This window comes from Propithecus coquereli, unplaced genomic scaffold (assembly GCF_000956105.1).
Source record: "Propithecus coquereli isolate 6110/MARCELLA unplaced genomic scaffold, Pcoq_1.0 Scaffold156, whole genome shotgun sequence".
In the NCBI taxonomy this organism is placed as follows: domain Eukaryota; kingdom Metazoa; phylum Chordata; class Mammalia; order Primates; family Indriidae; genus Propithecus; species Propithecus coquereli.
Genome location: NW_012140080.1, coordinates 6,945,773 through 6,968,802, shown reverse-complemented (window position 1 = coordinate 6,968,802; position 23,030 = coordinate 6,945,773). Strand labels below are relative to the sequence as shown.

General features: G+C 44.9%; 1 protein-coding gene across 1 annotated transcript in view; it reads right to left on the bottom strand.

Moving 5' to 3' along the window:
- The window catches only part of FAM188B (family with sequence similarity 188, member B), a 110,624-nt gene that overhangs the window by 52,787 nt on the left and 34,807 nt on the right, over positions 1 to 23,030 (bottom strand). Inside the window, exons 6-9 of the mRNA XM_012640718.1 lie at positions 9,953 to 10,011; positions 4,518 to 4,624; positions 2,094 to 2,210; positions 252 to 340 (exon numbers count right to left, since the gene is read on the bottom strand). Coding sequence (XP_012496172.1) covers positions 252 to 340; positions 2,094 to 2,210; positions 4,518 to 4,624; positions 9,953 to 10,011 — 372 coding nt within the window. The remainder of the gene's footprint in view (positions 1 to 251; positions 341 to 2,093; positions 2,211 to 4,517; positions 4,625 to 9,952; positions 10,012 to 23,030) is intronic.

Sequence of the window (23,030 nt, the reverse complement as noted above, 5' to 3'; positions counted from 1 at the left end):
TCAATACCATTCCAGCAGCCCCTTACCACATGGAGCACCAATGACCAGCCCTCCCTGCTTTTGGAAACAAGTGTACACAAGTCCATTTAACACTGGTCAGCACAAGCCCTGACCAGCTGCCATCACCCTTTCCTTTCTTGACCTGCAGAAGACAGGAAATATCAGGGAACACACACACTTCCTTGTTTTTTCTGGACGCTATGGAGAAGCCCTGGGAAAAGAAGATATTGCCAGAAGGAGCACTGACTTACCGAGCACAGTTGGCTCTGCTATCTCCTTCAAACAGGAGTTTTTGTAGGACGCAGCCTTGGACAGCTGCCAGGACCCCACAGGGACCACCCTGCAAAGAATGGTATGTGTTACTGCCAGTGAGAACTGGCCCAGGAACCCCTGCCCACAGGTTACAGATCACGAGGCTCCTGCTGTATGGCATGGCCCTCATGTTGTCTTTGACATAACAATTGCTTCCATAACGCGCTGACCCAGAGTCACAGAGAGGGGGTGACAAGGCCCCAGTGCCTACCCTAAAAAAAGGGGCCGATCTGGGCCGGGCGCGGTGGCTCACGCCTGTAATCCTAGCTCTCTGGGAGGCTGAGGCAGGCAGATTGTTTGAGCTCAGAAGTTCGAAACCAGCCTGAGCAAGAGCGAGACCCCGTCTCTACTAAAATAGAACGAAATTAATTGGACAACTAAAAATATACAGAAAAAATTAGCCGGGCATGGTGGCGCATGCCTGTAGTCCCAGCTACTCGGGAGGCTGAGGCAGTAGGATCTCTTGAGCCCAGGAGTTCGAGGTTGCTGTGAGCTAGGCTGACGCCACAGCACTCTAGCCCGGGCAACACAGTGAGACTCTGTCTCAAAAAAAAAAAAAGGGGGCCGATCTTCAATGTGTGTTGGGAGGAAATTGACCCTTCAGGACGAGTCAGGTGTGAAGCTCAGGACATCACCATAGGTTTCCCTGCATCTAGGGAAACGTTTCTATGTCCACAGGCTGAGGGTATTAATTGTCTACTCAGCCTTTCAGACCCATCCTAAAGGCCTCCTCCTCCAGGAAGTTTCCCTGCCCATCTCAGCTGCCAGTTAGTCTTTCGGCAGCCTACACTTATGTGAGCTCTCTTATGCCCAGCTTGTGGCCTGCCTCAGCACCCCGCTAGGCATGTCTCTCTCCCTCCCACCCTGCAGTGTAAAGGCTCCCTGAGGAGCCCACCCCTGCAAGCATCATAAGGCCTAGCGCAGGGCCAGGCCCCAAGACACATCAGCAAAGGCCAGTGGGACAAAACAGCACTAACAGTGCCCATCCAGGTTCAAGGACCATCAGAGAAGGAGGTGGGGGTGCAAGAAGATGGGCTGAGCTTGGCTACACGAGGGACAGTCAGAAACTGGTGGTCTTAGGGCTCTTCCTCAGGTAGCGTGGGGTCGGAAGCCTCCTGGGACTTGAGAAATGGAACCTGGCTGAGCTGCCCTGTTCATTTGCTGATTCTTTGATCCTGCGTTTAATATATCTCCTGGCCCTTAAGGAGTATAACTTGGGAAATGTGTGCAAGCCACATTCGAAGCCTGCCACCATCAACCTACATTTGCCCAGCTTCTATCACAGCCTCCTCTTCAAGCACCTGCTCCACATACTTGATCTTTTTGCTTTTTCCCGTAGTCCCTAGACTTTCATACAGCCTCCCCTTCATTCATGCTGCCACCTATCTGGAGTGCCCCTTCTCCAGCTCTACCTGAAAAATCCTGTGCATTTCTTGATGCTCGGCCTAAGAAGGCCCCTCCAATGCCCCCAACCAGACTCAGGGCCTCCTCCTGCCCCCTCTCTCTAAACATCCCAGCATCGTGCACCACTCACAGAAAGTGCTCCTCAAATCCATGTGCATTATGTACATCTCCAAAGCAGAGGGTCTTGTTTCCCAGCTCTCGCTCCATGGGCCACACAAGAAGTGTGGCTGTGCCCAGTGACAACTCAGCATATATGGGGTTGGCTAGCCCAGGATAGCCCAGCTAATGCCCAAAGGATTGACCAAACTGGGAGGCACCCTCACCACTACATGAGATGCCTGGCAGAAAGGGCCCTGGGAAACTTAAGAGCAACCTGCCTTCTTCTGCACAATGCCGTACTTTAACGAGGCTGTGTTACTAAAGGAAAAACTCTGAAGTTTCCATTCTTCATTGAAACAGCAAAAGCTGGAACCGAAGAGAAGGGTCTTTATTTCCTATGAAAAGAAGAGGGAATTCCATTGGTTGTTTTAAAAGCAAACAACAATACAATGCTCAGTGTGAATATTCCCACAGGAGTTGGTCTTGAATTCTAGCAGCGCCGTCCGTTTTCTAATAGGGTTATCTCTTTTCATTTTGCAAGCCCATTCTTCTCATATTTGAGGAAACAGAAACTCAACCCTGAGGATATTACCTATGGAATATCTTTAAACCAAACCAGCCTGTGCTGACATGAGCCAAAATCTTTGTAGGCTCCTTACAGAGACCTTGAAACACAAAATTTTAGTTTTGCAAAGGATCTTGGAGATCCTCTGATCCTGCACAGGAAAGACTAGAGGTTTTCAAACCTGACCTCACATTAGAATCGCCTAGGAAGCCCTTTAAAATCATCCTGATGCTCAGGCAACATGCCAGGCCAATTAAATCTGAATTGCAGGGGGTGAGTGTCCAGTATCAATAGTTTTATACCACCCCCAGGTGATTCCACTATGCAGCCAGGGTTGAGAACCACTGCTCTAGTACAGGGTTAGCAAACTATGATTCACAGGCCAAATCCACTCCCCCCACTTGTTTTGTAAATAAAGTTTTATTGGCATACAGCAATGCCCATTTGTTTACATATTGTCTATGGCTGCTTTTAAACCACAAGGGCAGAGCTGAAGCACTGCAGCAAAGATTGCATGGTCAGTGAAGCCAAAAACATACTATCTAGCTCTTCATAGAAAAAGCACGCTGACTCCTGCTCTAGTACAACCCTTTACCACATGTAAGAATCCCCTCTATGACACCCCACGAACTTTGCTTGAGCACCCCAACCACCCAAGAAGGGGTTCGCACTGCCTGCCAAGGAAGCTCCTCCATTTTTTTACAGCTTTGTCTTCTCCAGATTTCTAGCTCATAACAAGCTGTTTGTCTCCCATTAACCTAAGCACCACCCACAGAGCCCCAGAAATGGTCAATCCCTTCCCCACTGACAGGCCCTCAGTGGGAAGGCAGAGCCTCTCCTGCTAGCTCCTCCTGGAGGGCCTGCCCTCTCTGTCTGCCATGGTTTTACATCTGAGGGGGTCTCTGAAGACTCGAGTGAGCCCCAAGACCAAGAGGCAGATTCTGTAGTCACCTCCTTGCACCCCCTCGCTGGGTCAGACCTTTCCTAGAGACTCAGATTATTTTCCACTAGAATCAGTTCTTTTTTTTCCTTTTATTAAGTGTAAGGAAAATCTCTGTGACAGAAGCATTGTCCATGTGCCATCAAATGTGGGCTGGTGGCACACAAGAGAGAGGATGCACGCATTCATCTGTCAAGGCCTGGTTCCCTTCTTGTGCCAACTATAATCATCTGTGTGTTTGAACTGAATTTCCTGAGAGCCTAGGAACTGTAGACTTGGGTTTTCTGGCTGAACCGCATCTCCATTCTCTTACCTACAGAATGACAGCTCCCAGCCAGGGACAGTATGGTTGACAGAGCCTGGAAACCTGGACTCCACTTGCCCTCGAGGCCAAGGGCCCAGGGCTTTCATTCTCCCTCTGTGGGCCTCACTTTTTCCAGCTGCTTTTGGAGATGCTACTGCTGGGTGGTCTTGAGGAGCCTCTAAGGGCCCTTCCCCAAATGGGAGTGCTCTGGCCATCATGGCCCTGTGGCTATGGAAGGCTAGAGCACCTACTACCAGGTTTGGGGCCACTTAAACGTGTGTGATCCTCTGTGGCTTCAAAAGAGGGAGGAGAAAGAGAGGGGAGGGGAGATAAGGGAGAAGAAGCGAGGGGAGGGAGAAGGGAGAGAAAGGACAAAAATCTCTACAAAAATCTTTTACTTTTTGATCAGTGTGCAGAGTAAATATGCAAAAGGTGGAAGAGGAGGTCAGCTGTGTCCCCAGGAATTTTATTTTTCCTCCTGGATCCTGGTTAAAGGCCAGGGGAGGACAGTAAGAGTGACATTCCATTCCGCAGGAACCTCTGACCACAGGGAAGGTGAGGCCACCCTGGCCATGCCCATTAGGGATGAGGTACAACGGCTCTGGGCCAGTAAAAGAACTGGGTCCTGAAATGTTTGCATGGGGAGGGTACACCCTCCTCCCTCACCTTTTGTCTTGGAGAGGGAAAGGGAGCTGCCAGGACTGGAACACAGTTTTCCGCACTGTTGGTTCAAGTTTTCTTCTGCATCACACCCAAATTTCCATTTCAACAATGACCAAGAGATTACGATGAGATGGATCAGGCCAGGAAGATCAAAATCACATCATCCTCATCAATTTGAATCAAGACTCTTTGAACGTGGGAGTCTCTTACACATCTAAGTTGACACCTACCTTTGCTACTAAGAGGTCGATTGGCTTTGACTCTATCTGCAGCTTGAGTATTGATGGGACTGGGCACAAGATGACTTCTTCCCTTATCATCTCATCCTCCACATCCTCTGAAAGAAAACCATGGACATGTGATTCCTGCATTATGCCTCACGGAGAACAGACTATGAAGTGATCGAGCACCGTGGACATTGATAATTTTGGAGAAGGCTTAGTGAAAGGAGAGCTCCTCCACCATTCATCCCAGCTCTGCTTTGGGGCTCCCAGGCCTTCACCAGAAGGAAAGAAAGCAGAAAGAGACAGACCTTACTCCTGTCACAATCTCTCTCTGGTCGTGCCACAAGGATGCTGTTGGGCAGAACTTAGCTACTGGCCCACTAGAAAGTTCCACACATGGACATGCATTGAAACAAGTGCCTAGGGCCTAAGCCATTGGGCTAGGCCCAGGAAAGCCTAGTTCAGACACATTCCTCACAAAAAACATGGGCATGATAAGCAAGTTCATCCTCCTGAGGACAAACATGAAGAGGACAAACACAAATTAGAAAAGAAAATGTAACCACACCTGATAAAATAATAATAATAGCATATCATCACCATTGTAGCTTACATTTATTGACCACTTGGATTTTATCATGTAACCCCCTCGACAGCCTTATGAAGGGATAATTACCCCCTTTACAGATGAGAAAACTGAGGCTGAAGAATTAAGTAACTGGCCCCAAGTCAAGCAAACGAAAAGTGGCAAAGACAGGGTAAAAACTCAGGCAACTCCTAGACATTCTTCCATCCTGCCTCCCCTGGACCTCCAGAACAAACACTAAGCCATATTCCAGATGTAGTCATCTCACAGTTGGAGCATGATGTGAGATTTGGTCCCTAGTGTTGGAGGTGGGGCCTGGTGGGAGGTGTTTGGGTCATGGCGGGGGAATCCCTCACAAATGGCTTGGTGCCCTCACCATGATAATGAGTGAGTTCTCGCTTTATTAGTTCACAAGAGAGCTGGTTGTTTAAAAGAGCCTGGCCCCACCTACTCCCTTTCTTGCTCCCTCTTTTGCCATGTGACACACCTGTTCCACCTTTGCCTTTCACCCTGATAGGAAGCTCCCTGAAACTCTCACCAAAAGCAGACACTGGCACGATGTTTCTTGTGCAGCCTACAGAACTGTGAGCCAAATAAACTTCTTTTCTTTATAACTTACCCAGCCTCAGTTACTTCTTTCATAGCAACACAAAATGGACTAATACAGGGCAACCGGGCCCAGAAAGGGTCCCACTTGAGTCTTTGGTAGCACCAGCCTGTGACTTCCCAGCTGGCCGAGGGCCCCTCGCCACTACACCCACTGCCACTGCATTCCCCGGAACACGCAGGTGAAGGACCCAAGAAAAAACAATGCCAAGGCAATGGCGCTGGCATATCTGAGCAGAGTGGACTCCAGAGAGTAGCTAAGGCCTCGGCTCCATGAGTTTGGCTCCCAAGAGGAGCGTGCCAGAGTGGGCCTATTTGAGTGGAGCATAGTATCAAAAGCCAACATTCCCAGGACACATACGTTGTATCTTATTCTACAGCCTCCTTTTCTCCCCTAGAGGAGAACCAGCCACAGCACAAGGCAAACTCCTGGAGATTTAATCCACTGAAAAGCAGACAGAGTTATCTTTGGCCTGAAAAAAAAGTGTGGAATTTAAATAAGAATCTGAATTTAAATGAGAATCCTTCCTAGTTAGGGTCTCTGAAAAAGCTACCCTGTGACCATGGCTTCACACAAATAACCTGAAATAAAGACCAGATGTTCCCAGCAACATAAATGGAGCTTAAAAACATGGTGCTGGGTAGAGAAAGTCAGAAACCAAATGAGATATATAACACAATACTATTTACACCAAGTAAAAATACATGCACACAGAACAACACTACACATTTAGCAAGAACATATACAAGAAAAAGATATAGATTATGCATAAGAGAATGGTTGCTTAAGGGGACAGAAGGTCATGGAGGTGTGGAGGGTAGTGCTAAACGGAAATAGGGAAGGAAAGGTAAGAAGGAGAGAGGGAGAGGGGAGGCTGATGAGCAGGCTTTGCAAAGATGAATACTGAGAATGTTCTCTGGAAGAACAAAGATGTGTGGTTAGTTCCAACCTAGGCACCTGAGGCCCCAAACAAAGGGGCAAATAACCTGAGTGATTCCACTGGACCCTGAAGGGCTCCTTGCAAAGCCTCAGGCCAGAGTGTTTCCTGGAGCACAGAAGGGACACTATTTAAGCCTACGTGGAGGTTTCAGTTTAGTCTGAGGTTGTCAGGAAGGAAGCCAAGCCTGAAATATCCTCTGCCTGAGCCCCATGAAGTAAGCCTGGGAACAGAGGTTGGGGGCCCAGAGGAAGAAGACCCAGGTGGAGCATAGGCCAGTGGGAGCCCCCAGAAGGAGGCAGCCTCCCTTGGCTTCTATAGGGAGGAACTGATCCCAGTGTAGGGAGTTGGTTTAGGACCACAAAGCAGGCCTCTGGGCCAGATGTGGTGCGACCGCTATGCAAGGGAAAAACAAAATGCTCCAGAATGACATGTTGGTCACGCAGACAAAACTGTTAGCAAATGCCAGTGGTTTCAGAATGCTATTTTTAAGGTCCTGGTATAAATGTCTGGTTGAAAAGAAGCAAGGAGTTTTGTTTCCCATACCATTTTATGTACCCTTTGGAGGGAAGAAGAAAAAAAAATACACGCACAGAGTATTAATAATTGCATTTCATTTCAAGAGAGAGTCAAAGATACCGAGGGAAATCATGTTCATCTATGGATTCCATAGGGAGAATGATCCACATAGCTCTTTTCTAGGAGCCTGTGCAGTATTTCTCACTGACCACAAGCCATCTTCTAGAAGTGCCCAAGACCAGAAATTCAGCATCCCTCCAGTGGTGCTCTCCTTTCCTCCACCTCTCCTTCACCTCCCAACCAGTGCCTCAGGCTGAAACCCCAGCCCTCTCCCACCCGCCAAGCCACCCCAGCCTCTGGATTATCTTGCCTCCAGAATGTCTCATATCTGGTCCCCCACCCCCACCTTTCTCTCTCCACTGTTACAAGAATATGTCATTATTTTTCTATTTGCTTATCGAGTGCTTCATTGAGCACCCATGATATACTAGGAACAACGTGAGAGAGAGGGGGTCCCGAGATGACTACAGCACCACCCCTGCATTCAAGGAGCTCACTGCCCAGTGGGGAAGACAGAGCCCCCAAACAAATTGTAATATAACACAATTAGTGCTGAAATAGTTCAAGGGTTTTAAGAACAGAAGGGAAGAGGGTCATAATGGGTCAGGGACACTTCCCATTAGAGGCAACACTGGAGGAGGACCCTGAAATACCCATAGGATTTCCCAGATAATGGGAGTCTCATCACCCTTCTCTGGACTATTTCAAGAGCCCCCTCACCAGCTGTCTCCCAACATCCAGGCTCATACCCCTAAAATCCATCCTACACTCAAGTCTAGATGTGGCCCCCGAAAGCATGCCTGGATATCTTCCTCACTAGCACCAAATCTTCCAGGGCTCCTTCCTGCCCAATGACTTACAGTCCAGCTCTTTAGCACAGCACTCAAAATCACCCTTGCCCTGGCCCAGCCTTGCCCCCGGCCCCATCTCCTGCCGACCCCAGGACTTTCTTTTTAGGTCAGTCACCTCCAGCCAATCTCTCTCTCGAACACTCCAGGTTCAAGTGGTTCCTTCCATATCTCTATTTGGCAAGACCTTGCTCATCCTTCAAAGTCCAGCCTAAACGCCAACTCATTATGGAAACTTCTGGAACCCACCACAGAACTTGGCTTACACATCTATCCCCTGAAGCAGTTTAGCACTGCTGGGCACCTGCTTCATGGGATGCTGTGGGAGGACACGTTTCTCCCTTTGTTCCACCCAACCCTGCCCTCCAAAAAGGCTAAGCCACCTTTGATTCACCTTGGTCTGCTTTCAACACAGCCTTGCATATGCTCTAGCAGGTAATTGCTAACAAAAGTTTGCTGAATTGAATCAAAGTAAAATGAATTGGTATGGAAAGGAAGTGCTGTTCCTCTAACTGAATTCAATTCCTTGTTTCTACACTGCCCCCTCCCCAAAACCTTTCTTTCCTCTTCTCTCTTTCATAAGCTTTCTCAGGGACTGGATTCCAGGGTCCCTTATCCTTCTCCTCCTCCTTTTCTAAATCATTAGTTGAGCCACTAGCAAAGAGGGGATTGGCCTCCTTCTGGAAAATACGCACACACGTGCGCAAACCCACACCCAACCCCCCGACACACACACTTCAAACAGCTGGCTTCTGAGAATTGCTAAAAGTCTTCCTTCCAGTAGAAGCTTTCTGGGTTCAGAAGGCTGGGGACTGCTTTGCTTTGTGACCAAATACAAGTGGATTCATTGGAAAATTTCAAAGTCTGGTGCTACACAGAAAGGCTTCGGATGCCAGCGCTTCCTGGCCCCTACGTAGGCCAAACAATCCCCACTAGCCATTCTGGTGATTAAAACTCTGAAGATCCATTACCTCTAAGGAGTTATACAGAGTAAACAAACCCCCACCTCCACTGTCTGGAGACCTGTCCCTCTCTTTCAACTTCATCAAAGCAAACTGTCAGACTGCGAGTATCACACATGGAACTTCTAAAGGGGGCATGGCTTTCTTCCTTTAGTTTCAAAGGGGGTGCTTCAAAGGGAGAAGAAAAGCATACGAACAGCTCTTGTCTGCCAAAATGGTCCAACAGGTTAAGTGTTGGCTTCTGGAAGAAGTGCAAATGACAAGACTACTTAAGCCGCATCCTTTCGCATCCAATCCCTGGACTCAACATCTTCAATCTACAGCTGCTTTTGCCAAGCCCTGCAAGCACATCGGTCTTTGGGGGGTAGAGGATTACAAAAAAATAGAGTAAAGAAAAGTTGCTTCAAAACTAAGGAGTAGAAGGAAATGTTCTCTATCTCGATCCTGAAGAGCAGTTAGTTACACAGATGAACACATACGTGGAAATGCACAGAGCTGAACATTTAAGGTCTTGTGACTTGATGTACTTCACTGTTTGCATTTTATACCTCAATAATACGTTGATAAACTTTTAAAAAGGATGGACCTTCCCAGGCAGAGCTATACTAATATTCTGACTGAGAACTGTCTTTTGGAGACCTTAACAGGTTCTAGATGGCCTAAAAGAAACTCCATATGCAGGAAGGTCTTCTCCAGCCCTGCAGTGTGGATCCAGAAATGACCAGACTTCTTATTTCTTATTTCTCCAAGAAAGAAAGACAGACAGTGGAAGAAGATATCAACAAAAAAGAGAGAAGCCTGCTCTACTCACTGAGGCCAGGTGGGAGGAAAGGAGCCCCCACCACCACCACCTCCCACACAGAGCCAACGAGGACCCCCTGGGCCCTGACGGGCACAACACAGAGGCATCCACTTCACCTACCAAGCTGTAGGGCACCCAGCTCACCATCCGCCTTGTGAGATGCCAGCAACTGATTTTTCCTGGAAAAAAGAAAATGTCAATGTACCAGAGGAAAATGACAGAGAAATACAAACAGCAGAGAAGACTGGAAGGAGCACTGGGTGGGCACTGAGGAGACAAGTTTCTCTAGCTCTGGCCCTGCCTCTCTGTGTGTGCCTTGAACGGGGCACTCCTCTTCTCTCGGCCACAGGTTTCAGAGGGGTTGGGACCAAATGGCCCCAAGGTGCCTGTCAATTCTGTGTTTTCATGAGGAGCCACACACACCAGCCAATACAAGATGGAAAACTCTGTAGTTTGACACTGAATGTAAGCCTGTCTCACTGATGTCACTGAGATGCTGCCAGGAAATACATACAAAAATAAATCAAGTTCTTATAATCATTGCACAGAATTTTTTTCATCTCATCTCTATGGGTTTTTTTGTTCGTTTGTTTATTTCCTCTCTCCCAGCTGTCTTCTCAAGCCATCAACAGCCATTTATGAGAAAGCTCTGAAATGCACCAAGGTATTTAAAGAAACCTGCTCTGTATCCTTCTGTTACCTGAAAAAATTGCCCTGTGATTCTGATTTGTAAATTCAGGTACATGCATGCAGAACTTTCTTAAAATGGGCCATCTGCACCTTTAGATTTTTTCTTTCCTCCAGCATGCATCGATCTGAACTAAAGTCATATCATTTTTAAAAAAGAATACATCAAAAATAACAATATTACATCACTCTCTGAAAACCCTTTTACTATGTTAAAAAATGACAGCTCTTTTGAACGTGGCATTGAAATATCTTTTCCTCCAACATCCTTGCAGGCTAAGATATGATTGAAGTAACAATCGTAATCTTGCCATGATGTGCTCTATTGAATTGGTTTCCTCCTAAAGATGTATGAAAGGGCGTGAATGGAAGACTGCAGAGGACACACAGTCCCAAGCCGGTGAGCACGTACTTCTGTGGACACCGGGACTCCTCTGCTAGTGCTAGAACACAAAGCTCCATCCCCCACTCCCAGGCAGCCCTCCCCTCCACACATCCTCCCTACTCAGTCAAGCCATTTTCCTCAGTTCAAAACCACAAAATCCCTCGGCCCCAACACTACCAGATTCTAGAGGCATTCTCTGGGGGCTTGGCGAAGAATGAGCTGGAAAGAGGAGTGAAGGCATAGAGGGGTGGTTAGAGGCATATGGAAGGGGCAGTCAATGTCGGGGCTGTGTCAGAGCACGACCCTCACCCCTTTCATCAGAAGCCTTTCCTAGCCCTACTTCTCCCACCCCACCTTCACCTCCTCACCCCTGCTCTGCAACAAAAAGCTGAGGACCTGAGCTCTACTCTGTCAACCCTTTCTGTCACTGTTACGTCTGGAGACTAAGACAAGGCACCTTCCCCTTGCTGTGTCTCAGTGTCCCTGTCTAAAAAGCAAAGACCAAGACACTGGTACTAGATGTCCTCTAATATCACCCTTGAATAATTTCAAGCAGGGAACCGCAGAAGCAGAAACATCTCTCCAACATCCTGGGTCCCTGAGTCTCTTCTGAATCCACCTCTGCTTTCTGCCTCTTCCTCTCTCACCCAGATTATTTTAAAGCCTCATAATTGGTTTCCTGACCCCCAGAGTGTGAGCTATCCCTCAGGCCCCACATGTTCACATGGCTATCAAAGTCATCTTTCTAGAAAACAAGTCTGACCATGACATTGCTGCTTGGCTGAAATTCTTCAAATGTTCCCCCTTATCACCATCAACAATAATAATCACATTTATAAAATTAACAGCAATAGTAACAATAAACACTTTCTGGCTCCTCTGACTGTTTCAGGCACTGTGCTAAGTGCTCTGTGAGCCTCAAAAGTCACCTGCTTCTCAGAACAGCTTTATGAAGCAGTTATTTCACTGAGTCTCAAAGAGGTTCAGTAATTTGTCTAAGGTTACACAGCATAGGAATTTAAACGCAGGCCAAAATTCCAAAGACAATGGCAATAAATACCACATACGCTGCTTCCTTATAAAAATAAAATCCAGGCCCATCAGGGTATCCTGCAAGGCTCCCCATGACCTGGCCACCTACTGCCCAGCCTCATCTCAGCCTGGGCATCAGACTCCACCAGCATTTCCTCCATGCTGAATGTCTCAGCCCATGCTTCTACACCTTTTTATAAGCTGCTCACTCCATCTGGAATACCCTTTGGCAAACTCATATTAATCCTATAAAGCCCAATCAGAGTGTTATCTTCTTCTCAACTCCAAAGAATGCATTCATTCATTTCTTTACGCACTCACGTACTCACCCAGCACACGTGTAGGGCTATCTGGCAAACCTATCTCCTTGCCCAGAAGAGACCAGACGTAAATTACAATATGACATGGTATGGCAGGCTGAATAATGGCCTCCAAAGATATCCACATCCTAAGTCCTGGAACCTGTAATGTTACTTTATATGGCAAAAGGGATTTTTCAAATGGGATTAAGTGAGGGACATTTAGATGGGGAAATTATCCTGCATTATTCAAATAGGACCAATGTAATCGCACAGGCCATTGTAAGAGGGAGACAAAAGGAAATATGACACAGAAGAAGAGAAGGCAATGTGGTAACAGAGGCAGAGATTGCAGTGACACACTTTGCAGATGGAGGAAGGTGCCACAAGACAAGGAATACAGGTGGGGACCAGAAGGTGAAAAAGGCAAAGAAACATATTCTCTCCCGGATCCTCCAAAGAGAACTAGCCCTGTCAACACCGTGACTTTAGCCCAGTGTAACTGATTTTGGACTTCAGCCCTCCAGAACTGTGAGGTAATAAATTCATGTTGTTTTAAGCTGCTAAATTTGTGGTATAGCAGCAATGATAAACTAATACTATTGTAAGAGTGATAACCAAGGAGGAAGAAAGAACTGCAAGATTTTCTCGGTCTCCTCTGTATCCTGGTGTCCAGCATCTAGCCAGTGTTCCATAAGTGGGTGCTGAATGCCAGAGTGACTCTCACCAAAGCTAGGTGACTTTCACAAGGTCACACAATTTAAAAATGCCTGAGCCAGGACTCAAACCCAGGCCACTGGCTTCAAATGCTGTACTCTGCTCTTTCCTCTCTCTCATGCATCGTTCCCCTGCTCAGAAACCTCCACGGCTTCCTGAAAACCACGGCACAAAGTCCAAACCTCTCAAGTTGTACCCTTGGCTCCTGAGGGCAGGCAGGTGGCCACGAGCCATGGTGAGAGGGTGGGGATGATTTTCGCCACTGGGTAGGGTACAGCTGAGCCTCTTTCCCTAATCATGAGACAGCCACACAGAGGGCCATCCACCAGCTGCAAGAGCCCAGCTCAGATGCTTTGTGCCTGTTTTTCATAGATCTCATCACCACGGGACACTTCAAATACGCTACACATAGAGAATGTGCTTATTGTTCCTTTCATGTGTGCCTTTGTGGCATAAGCATTAAAAAGTTTAAAAGGTCATTTTAAAAGCATGTTCTTGCCTTTGAGTGTAAACTATTATGAACAACAATGACAAAAAGATAAATCAAAAGATTCAAAACACTTTTTCAAAGTGTGATCGTGCAGATAACACAGAGACGTGTCAAAGTGTGCGACTAATAAATCCGTGGGGGCCAGGGGGCAGACCCACAGCTTGCCTGCTCGGTCTGAGGTCTCCACCTCCCACTGCAGCTCCTCTTGTGCCCCACGGAGAGAGGCAAAAGCCAGGGCACTGCTGCTGTTCAGGGCTCCAAGGGACCAGGACTCAATTCCTGAATAACTGAATCCTTGTCTTGGTGGAAAAAGCCACTCAAAGACCTGGGTTCTTATCTCTGCTCTCCCCTCCTCTATGTGATCTTGAGCAAGTCACTTACCCTCTGTGGCATCAGGTCCTTCATCTGTACCATGGGGGGAGTCTGAGTGTCTCTACTCTCTGTGGGACATGACTAGGTACAGGGGTTCTGAGACGACCAAAGTGCCCTGTCATGTATTCTTTTTTTTTTTTTTTTATTTGAGACAGAGTCTCACTGTGTTGCCTTGGCTAGAGTGCCGTGGCGTCATCCTGGCTCACAGCAACCTCAAACTCCTGGGCTCAAGTGATCCTCCTGCCTCAGCCTCCCGAGTAGCTAGGACTACAGGCATGCGCCACCATGCCTGGCTAATTTTTTCTATATATTTTTAGTTGTCTGATTAATTTCTTTCTATTTTTAGTAGAGACGGGGTCTCGCTCTTGCTCAGGCTGGTTTTGAACTCCTGAGCTCAAACAATCCACCCGCCTCGGCCTCCCAGAGAGCTAGGATTACAGGCGTGAGCCACCGCGCCCGGCCTCTCATGTATTCTTGAAGACACTTTATTGCTTATGCATCCAACACTCTTAGAAATAGTTCACCAGCTCTCACATCAAAACAGAGAAGAAGAGATGCTCATTCTTTATGTTTGGTACTAGATACTTGGCTAAATTAGTTATGAGTTCCCTCATGAGAATAAAGATACTAATCACTTACTGTTATGATTTGGGTATTTGTCCCCTCTATAGCTCATATTAAAATTTAATTCCCAATGTGGCAATATTCAGAGGTGGGGTCTTTAAGGGGTGATTGGGTCAGATGGGCCCTGCCCTCATGTATGGATCAGTCTATTCATGGGTTAATGGATTAATCTCATATTTTTGAGGGGGTAGATTGATTCAACTTAAATTATGACTAAAAATTTAAGTAACCACTAAAATAATAAAAACATAACATATAATTTCTACATCAGAAAAGAGAAAAAGAAAAAATACATTTCAGTTAATTCTCAAGAAGTGCCACTGTGGAAAATAGTCTCAAAGTTCCCCAAAAAGTTAAAAAAAGAATTAGCAAATGATGTTGCAATTCTGTTCTTAGGTATAATAACCCCAAAGAATTGAAAACAGGGCTCAAACAAATACATGTACACAAATAGTCACAGCAACATTATTCACAATAGCCAAAAGGCGGAAACAACTCATGTCCATCAACAAATGAGTAGATAAACAAAATGTTATAAATTTATACAATGGAATAATATTGTCATAAAAAGGAATGAAGTAGAGATACATGCTACAATGTGGACAAGCCTTTATGTTAAGTTAAAGAAGCCTGACACAAAAGCTCACATATTAAATGATTCCATTTATGTGAAATATCACAGATTGGTAATTGCCAGGGGCTGAGAGGTTGGGGAGAAATTGCTTAATGAGTAAGGGATTTTTACTTTGGTGAGATGAAAATGTTTTAGAACTAGATAGAGGTGGTGGTTATGTAACACTGTGAATGAACTAAATGCCACTGAATTTTTCACCTTAAATGGTTAATTTAAGAAGAAAAAAAAGAAAGAGGAAAAAAGAAATAAAATGTGGCAAAACAAAAGTATAAAATATAACAGGACAAATAAATTCAAGTAATCAGAAGTTATATTAAATGCAAATAAATTAAACTTGCTGGTTAAAAGACAAAGATTGAATTTTTTAAATTAGCTATATATTGTTTCAAGAGACACGTAACACAAAATCTTAACAGTAAAACATGGGAAAAATATACCACTTATAAACCTGCCATTTGAAAGCTGATATAGCTAAATACTATCAGATAAAAATAGATTTTTTAATAAAAAGCATTATTAGTGATAAACCTACTTATTACGGAATAACAAAAGAAAAAGTCAACAGGAAAATTTAGCCATCATGAATCTCTCTATGTCCCTAACAGCAGAGCTTCAAAATATATCACCAAAACTTTGACAGAACTATAAGGAGAAATTATTCAATGCATGAGCATAACAGAGAATTTTAACACACCTCTCTCAGGAACTAATAGACCAAGCAGAAAAAAACATCAATAAGAATAAAGAAGATTTGAAGATCAAAATAACATGCGTGATCCAGAAGAACTGTTAAATAATATATATTTTTGTCAAGCACACATGGCATATTTTTAAGAACTGATGAAATAGCAGGTCACAAATAATGTCTTAAAAGATTCCAAACTACGTTTTTGATCACTAAGAAATAAATTAAAGAATTCAATGATAAAGAGATAGCTGCTGGGGGGGGCAAGGGCAACATACATAACCTAAACATCTGTACCCCCATAATGTGCTGAAATAAAAAAAAAAAAAGAAAGAGAGATAGCTTCTTACACTCTAACAACCCGTGTATTAGTAAATTTTAAAGAAATAATTGTAGAAATTAGAAAATATTTTAAAGTTGTTAACAACTTATAAAATCTTATAGGAAGCAGTTAAAGTGGTACATGGAAGGAAATGTATAGCATAAAGGCACCTATTATTGTGGAACAATGAAAAGCAAAGAGCTAAGCATCCAACTGCAAAAGAGAACAGCAAAGTAAACCAACAGAAAGTAAGAAGGAGGGAAAATAAATGGAAGATTAAAAAGTTATTGAAATTAGGCCGGGCGTGGTGGCTCACGCTTGTAATCCTAGCACTCTGGGAGGCCAAGGTGGGCGGATTGTTTGAGCTCAAGAGTTCGAGACCAGCCTGAGCAAGAGAGAGACCCCGTCTCTACTAAAAAAAATAGAAAGAAATTATCTGGACAACTAAAAAAATACATAGAAAAAATTAGCTGGGCACGGTGGCGCATGCCTGTAGTCCCAGCTACTCGGGAGGCTGAGGCAGGAGGATCGCTTGAGCCCAGGAGTTTGAGGTTGCTGTGAGCTAGGCTAACGCCATGGCACTCACTCTAGCCAGGGCAACAGAGTGAGACTCTGTCTCAAAAAAAAAAAAAAAGTTATTGAAATTAAAAACAGTAAATAGATTCAACAATCCTCAAAACTGGTTCTTTGAAAAGATTAATAAAAAGGCAAACCTTTGGCAAAATTGATAAAGAAAGTATGAATAAACAATACTAGAAGTGAAAAAAGGAAGGGTAAAACTAAACATTATAAACAGAATTTTTTCAGTAAGAAGAAAAGAGTATGAACCGACAGACTGGATCATTTTCTAGAAAAGTCATCAAATTGACTCAAGAATGAACAGAAAATCTGAAAGTATCTATTACCATTTTTAAAAATCATTAGTTTAAAATTCACCCCCATTTCCCACCCCAACATACACATATACACAAATAGTTTTACTGACGTGTTCCACCAAATATAGGAAAATCTCCCCAGTTTACATTCTCAAATATAGTGCACAGACTCTGGAACCACCCATCCTGTCTATGAATCCCAGGGCACCAATAAAACTGTGTGTAGGGGAGGCAAGTTTCCAGCTTCTTTGTGCTTCAGATTCTTCATCTATGAAATGGAGTTGATAATAGTCCTCCCTCAAAAGAATGTTGTAAGAATTAAATGAGTTAATATATCAATTACTGGGAATAGTACCCTACACACAGTAATTGCTACGTGTTAGCTAAGATGATGATAATAATTAATGAGGCTAGCATAACCTTAATTCCAAAAACCTAACACTTACAAATATAAAATGCAAAAATATGAAATAGACAACTGCATTAACCATGAGTTTTAGGAAAATTATGACCAAGTAAAAATGCAAGAATATTTTTAAAGTAGGAAATCTCATAGTGTCATTCACATCAACAGGTTTGAGATAAAAAAAATGTAAAATAATCTAAATAGATGTATAAAAGGCACTTGATAAAAATAAGTACTGACATATGTTTCTAAAAAAGAAAAAAAACTCTTAGCAAGTCCAAGGGAGGGGAAAGGTTTTCCTTTACTTAATATACATATATTTGAATCCTACAGAATATCCTACCTAACCCTGAGGCATTGGAAGTACCCCTGCTAGAGTCAGCAACAAGATGAGGATGTCCAGCATCCTACAAGTACTCAGTACTATACTGGAGATACACTAGAGGCAGTGCAACAAGACAAGTGAAACCGACAACCCTGGAGAGAGAGAGAGAGAGAGAGAGTGTGTGAGAGTGTGTGTGTGTAGCAGACACTTTGGAGGCACCCTCTAGGAGCAGCTGTGCAGTGCTCTTTCTCTGCTTTTCCAGCAGTGACTCTGCACAGCCCTTTGCACTTAAGTGGCTCTCACTAAAGACTGAACTGGCTGGAGAAGCAGTAGGCCTTTGTGAGTCAGATCCTTGAGGATAAGCTGATATAAAAAGACTTTTTAAAAAAAATTTAAAAGCAAAAAAACCCATGAAAATGCTAAAAAAAAAAAAAAATCCCTAAGTTTCCATAGAAGAAAACATTTTTTCTTTTCATTTTCCTGCTCTCTGCTCCTCTTTGGCCTCCTACAGAGCCTCAGCCAAGCTCCCCTTGAAAAGACGTGGTGCAGAATTGTGGTTAGACTTGGACGGAGCTTAGATGTGGCCCGGCATAACCTTTGTTGTTACAGACGAGGTAACCGAGCTCTGGGGAGAGGAAGGGAGTTCCTCCTGTGTCTTTACCTCCCCAGTGCTCAGCTGGACAGGAGGTGTCCAAGCCTCTGCAGGGGCTTCCTCCACCTCCCTTGGCCACCAGATCGACAGGAGTTTTTAAAATTAAGCTATAAAGAACATGAGGTCTCATGAAGGGTTGGGTTATCAAGAAGTCATCATGTGCACTAACCATCACAATGTGTAGCAACTTTAACAGATCTCAGTTTTATACCCTGCAGTTGCCAGTTCTCAAATGGTTGACCTTTAACATATAAAAGGAATATTTTTTTTTCCTCTCTGTGTCTTTTCTTTCCTCTTAAGGATGTGGAAAACCTGACTAGAATTGCTGGGATAACATTTCCTGTGAGAAAGCTCTCTACTTGGAATACTGTGAAAACAATCTGTCTTAACAATTCAACCCAAATAAATTATCTTCCTGAAACCAGTGAAACCCTTAATTGGGAATTGGGCTGCTTACCCAAGTCTCTCTCATCCGGGTCCTTGATGACGAAGATTGGACAAAGATAGGGATCACCCAGTGAGGACAGATGGCGGGGCACGGATGGCCCTGCATCCTCCTGGAGAAGCCATCGGGCCCAGGCTGTGTGGCTGGAGAGAACACATGCGGTACTACAGCCTCCTGAGCCATTGTTCTTTGGAGGTGATGATTTCTCAGCTTAACTCTCTTTCCGTATGCGTCCCTCTGGACAGGCCTTGGCACACACCTTTGACAAGATGTATGCAGAGCCAGAGCAAGATCCTAAATCAAGTCTAACATTTCTCCTTCCTGTGTATCTATTCCCTGAGTCAGGCTGGATTCTGGAACATTCCAGGAACAAAAGAAATTTACCCTGGTTTCAGCCTCAGAAGTTTCAAGGGCACAAAGTTTGCAAAACAAAACTGTACTAGATGTGACCTTCCCTCAGGTTATTTTCCCATTTTTCCAATCTGACATATGACCTTGGCATACAACTGGTATTAAACTGAGGTTCCCTCTGGAAGCTAAAGAGTACTCAGAGTTCACCTAGATATGGCTCATCCAGCTAGAAGGGCTGAAAAGTTTAATCCAGACCATGTAGTCTAATCCTGCAGCCCTATGGGTGGCAGTTGGGGACAGAGCTTTCCTAGAGAGTAGGCAAAGGCATAAATGGAATTTGAGGCTCCAGACTCTTCATCTTTATTGATTTTCATCTATCTCATGTTGGATAGTGGAGAAACTGACTGCACTTTCTTAAGACCCAAAACTCATTAGGACAGATTGCCTTTCCCTCAGGGGGACACACACCAGCAGGGCTTTGTGGCCCTCCCAGTTCATATCTCCCCCCTGCCGCCTCGAGCTGACGTTCCCTGGGCATGGCTGAGCTCAGCTCCAAAAGGTGACTGGTGCCAAAAAGCACGTGTTCCTCTCCAGGCAATGAAAGGGTGGGTAGAAATAATGTTACTCCAAGGAAAGAAAAATATCTTCTTGAGGCAAGAGTGATCTCTACCGAGCACGTCTCTGCAACATGGCCAAATTCACTGAGCCACCACTTTCACCTCAGATATGCAGTTCACCAAACAAACTGTTGCTCACCCATGATCTCCCTTCATCTTGGTCTCACCTCCACCCTGCACTCACTAGTAGACCAAACCCACCCATCACAAGATGCTAGATGAGCCGAGTGACCAGGGCCAGTGCTCAAGATGTGATATGGCGCCTGGCCCACACAATGACGTCCCAGGTGCAAGCAGGACCCAAACGAGCACACCTAGCAGGCAGGGTCACTAAGGCTGCCTCTGATTAGGGATCCCTGCCAGCCCGGTCTCCCTCCCAGTGGACTGAGGACCCAAGGGGATGGCTCTACCAGAGGCAAAGGTCCCAGCCCTGCCTCCCAGAGGCTGGTGTGAGATCCCAGAGTGGAAAGGATTGCCTTGACAGTCTCAGGGAGTCTAAAGTCATCTTTGGGTTGTAAAAGGGAAGGTTCTGACAGGCTGCCTAAAAGAGTTGCCACCAGTTTCCACAGTGGATTAGAAAGCTGCATGGAGATGTTTACTTAGCTGCTGGGAGATGCCACTTTGGGGCACCAATCCTGCCCGTTACTGTCCTAATGAAAGCCAATAAACAAGCCCAGGGAGGTGCGCCACATCAGTGAGAGAGGTCGATTTCTCCAAGTCCCATCAAATATTAAATCCACTTAGGCTCTGTTTGGTTAAATATACTAAAGGTGGCTTAAAACAACTTCTAGGATAAAATATTTTCATTTCAAACTCATAAAATATTCCCCTACATAAGCGTTCATAAAAGAGCTACAAGCGGCATGTCTGAAACAGCACTGTCTGCGTCCAAGTCTAACTTCATAGCGATTTGAAAAGAAAGAAATGTGGGTTCGTTTACTTTTAGAAAGGTAAGGAGGCTTGTACTTAACACTTATTTTTGGAGCTTATGCCTTTCTACAAGAGGCCTTGGGCAAATATTCACCTTCCCTGGGTTTTGATTTCCCTTTCTGTGATGCTCTAAGAGTTCTAAATGTTCCACAGTTTTGTCCTTACAATAATAATTATTTATCTGGGCAGCACCTTCTACTTCCCCAAAATTAAATTCTTGCAAAAGTCCTATGTAGAAAGCAGCATAAGGACTTTTTAGCCCTACGTTTACAAATGAGGACAATGAGGCTCAGAAATTGTCACTTGTCCAGCACAAACTAGTCCTTGACACACACGTCCGTGGTGACATGAGGAAACAAAAAACGACACAATGAAATGTTTAGCAAAGCTTAATTTGTTCATTTTAAAGATTGGCCTTTTATTTCAATATTGTATTTATCTCAAGTTTTTGAAATTTCACAAAATTGTTTTAATATCCTTACTTAGGCAACAAAAATAATAATAATAACCTAGTGGGTCTGATTTACCATGAAGTTAATGGAGCTTAAGCTTCAGGGACCGTCCCTTCCAAGAGGCCCTAGAAATGTGTTCACACGGATCTTGTATTTTCAGAAAACTTGCAAAAATGAGATACTTTTATATACTTTCTCTTAAAGAGGCATCATGTAAGTTTCAGGCCCACAACATCTGGATCTGCCTCTGAACCCAAGGTTAGTCCTCCAGTGGTTTTTTTAATTAATTTCTTTTACTGACCCCTGAATCTTCAGCGTCTATGACTCATTGCACCAAATGGATGACCCACTATTTCCTTGGATGCAGAGACCCTGTGATTCTCAGTCCTGCCCTGGTTTGGACAGAGAAAGGCCAAGTCAAGACTGGCTTCTAAAGCTACGCTTCCTTCTACCCCATGCTGCCCCATCACGACAAAGAAATGTCCAGGAAATTTTGACCTATTCCAAAAGCACAGAGGAATGACTGTTTTCTGGGCATTTCTTAGAAGAAAGAGAAAAAAGCACATTGCTTTAAACCAAGTTAGCTTTGCAAACTTTGAGCATTACACCACTCATACACATAAAACCAGAGAGCTGTGGAATTTCCATGAGTGAGCCAGCCCAAATCAGGACAAGCATGCCCTGGGCTAAAATTAGCTGTGTTCCTGAGCTAGCCAGGCAGCCCGTGCCTCTCCTGGCAGGCATTTTCCCTGGAAATAGGTTGTGAGGGTCCCTGGGTACCAGACTATGGGTCCCATCCCTCCCTGCTCCCCTGGGGTTACCACCGCCTGCCTCTAATGAGGGCTCCCATTCAGCACTGGTGCCTTGTGGGTGGGAAGCCCAGTAGGTGGAGGTATTCACTGAGGAGCTGCGTTGTGACTGAGAATCCAGCCACTCAGGGGTGGAAAATCTGTGCTGAAAATTTTCATGTGCCCCAAACCATGTGAGCACAACGCCCACCTCACACAGAAGTCAGGATATGGGGATTTAAAATTTTAACACAGGGCAAGTTTCCCTCCCAGATCCTTAAGAAGTAATGATATTTCACCTGAGTTTTTAAGAGTGGTAGAAAAAATATCAAAGCAGTACAATCCCTTTCCTCCTTAATAGTGAAACTTCTACAGAGACAGAATGAAGCCCTTTGGCAAGACTCTGGTTTCTCTGGTTTTTAAGGATCTGAATCTAACACAGACATGAGACTGAAAGAATACTCCCTCCAAAATCCCCTCGAGTCCTTGCTTCTCCAGGCTGCACCCTCCTGCCATCATCTCCGTCCCCGGCGGGGCAGATGTGCAGGGACCTACAGACTGCAGCCCCTTCTGGATCACGTGGGCGAGAAACCGCCCTAGTGATGCAGTAGACAGGAAGAGCTCTGACCAAAGGTATCTAGAGCTTTTTCCAGAACAAATATAAAACCAACGGAAACAGCTGGACCCACGTCAGGCAGTCTCCTGTTGGAAATGTCATGTTGAGCCTCATGACTGTGGGTGTAACCAAAAGATCAGGGGCTTCAAAAGAACCACCAGAAGGTTGGGAGAAGATTCCAGTCCTGGCAAGGTGGAAGGGAAGATGATGGTAAAGGAGGTGCAATCAGCTCCCCAGTGCCCACCAGGATAACATGGAAAGAGCCTGCTTTCTATGCATCTGGAAAATAAGTGCAAGCTGTTGTTTCTATAACCACTAGTCCCTGGAGTTCAAAGGGCTTAAGGATGCCCATACATAACAAGGAATTCATGGACCATGTTGGGGTGTTCCCTAGGCACTTCTTGGGCTAGCCTTGTGTTTCACACAATCACCTTACCCAGTCCAGCATTTAAGGACACACTGTGATCTGGTTACACTTCTTTTTTTTTTTTTTT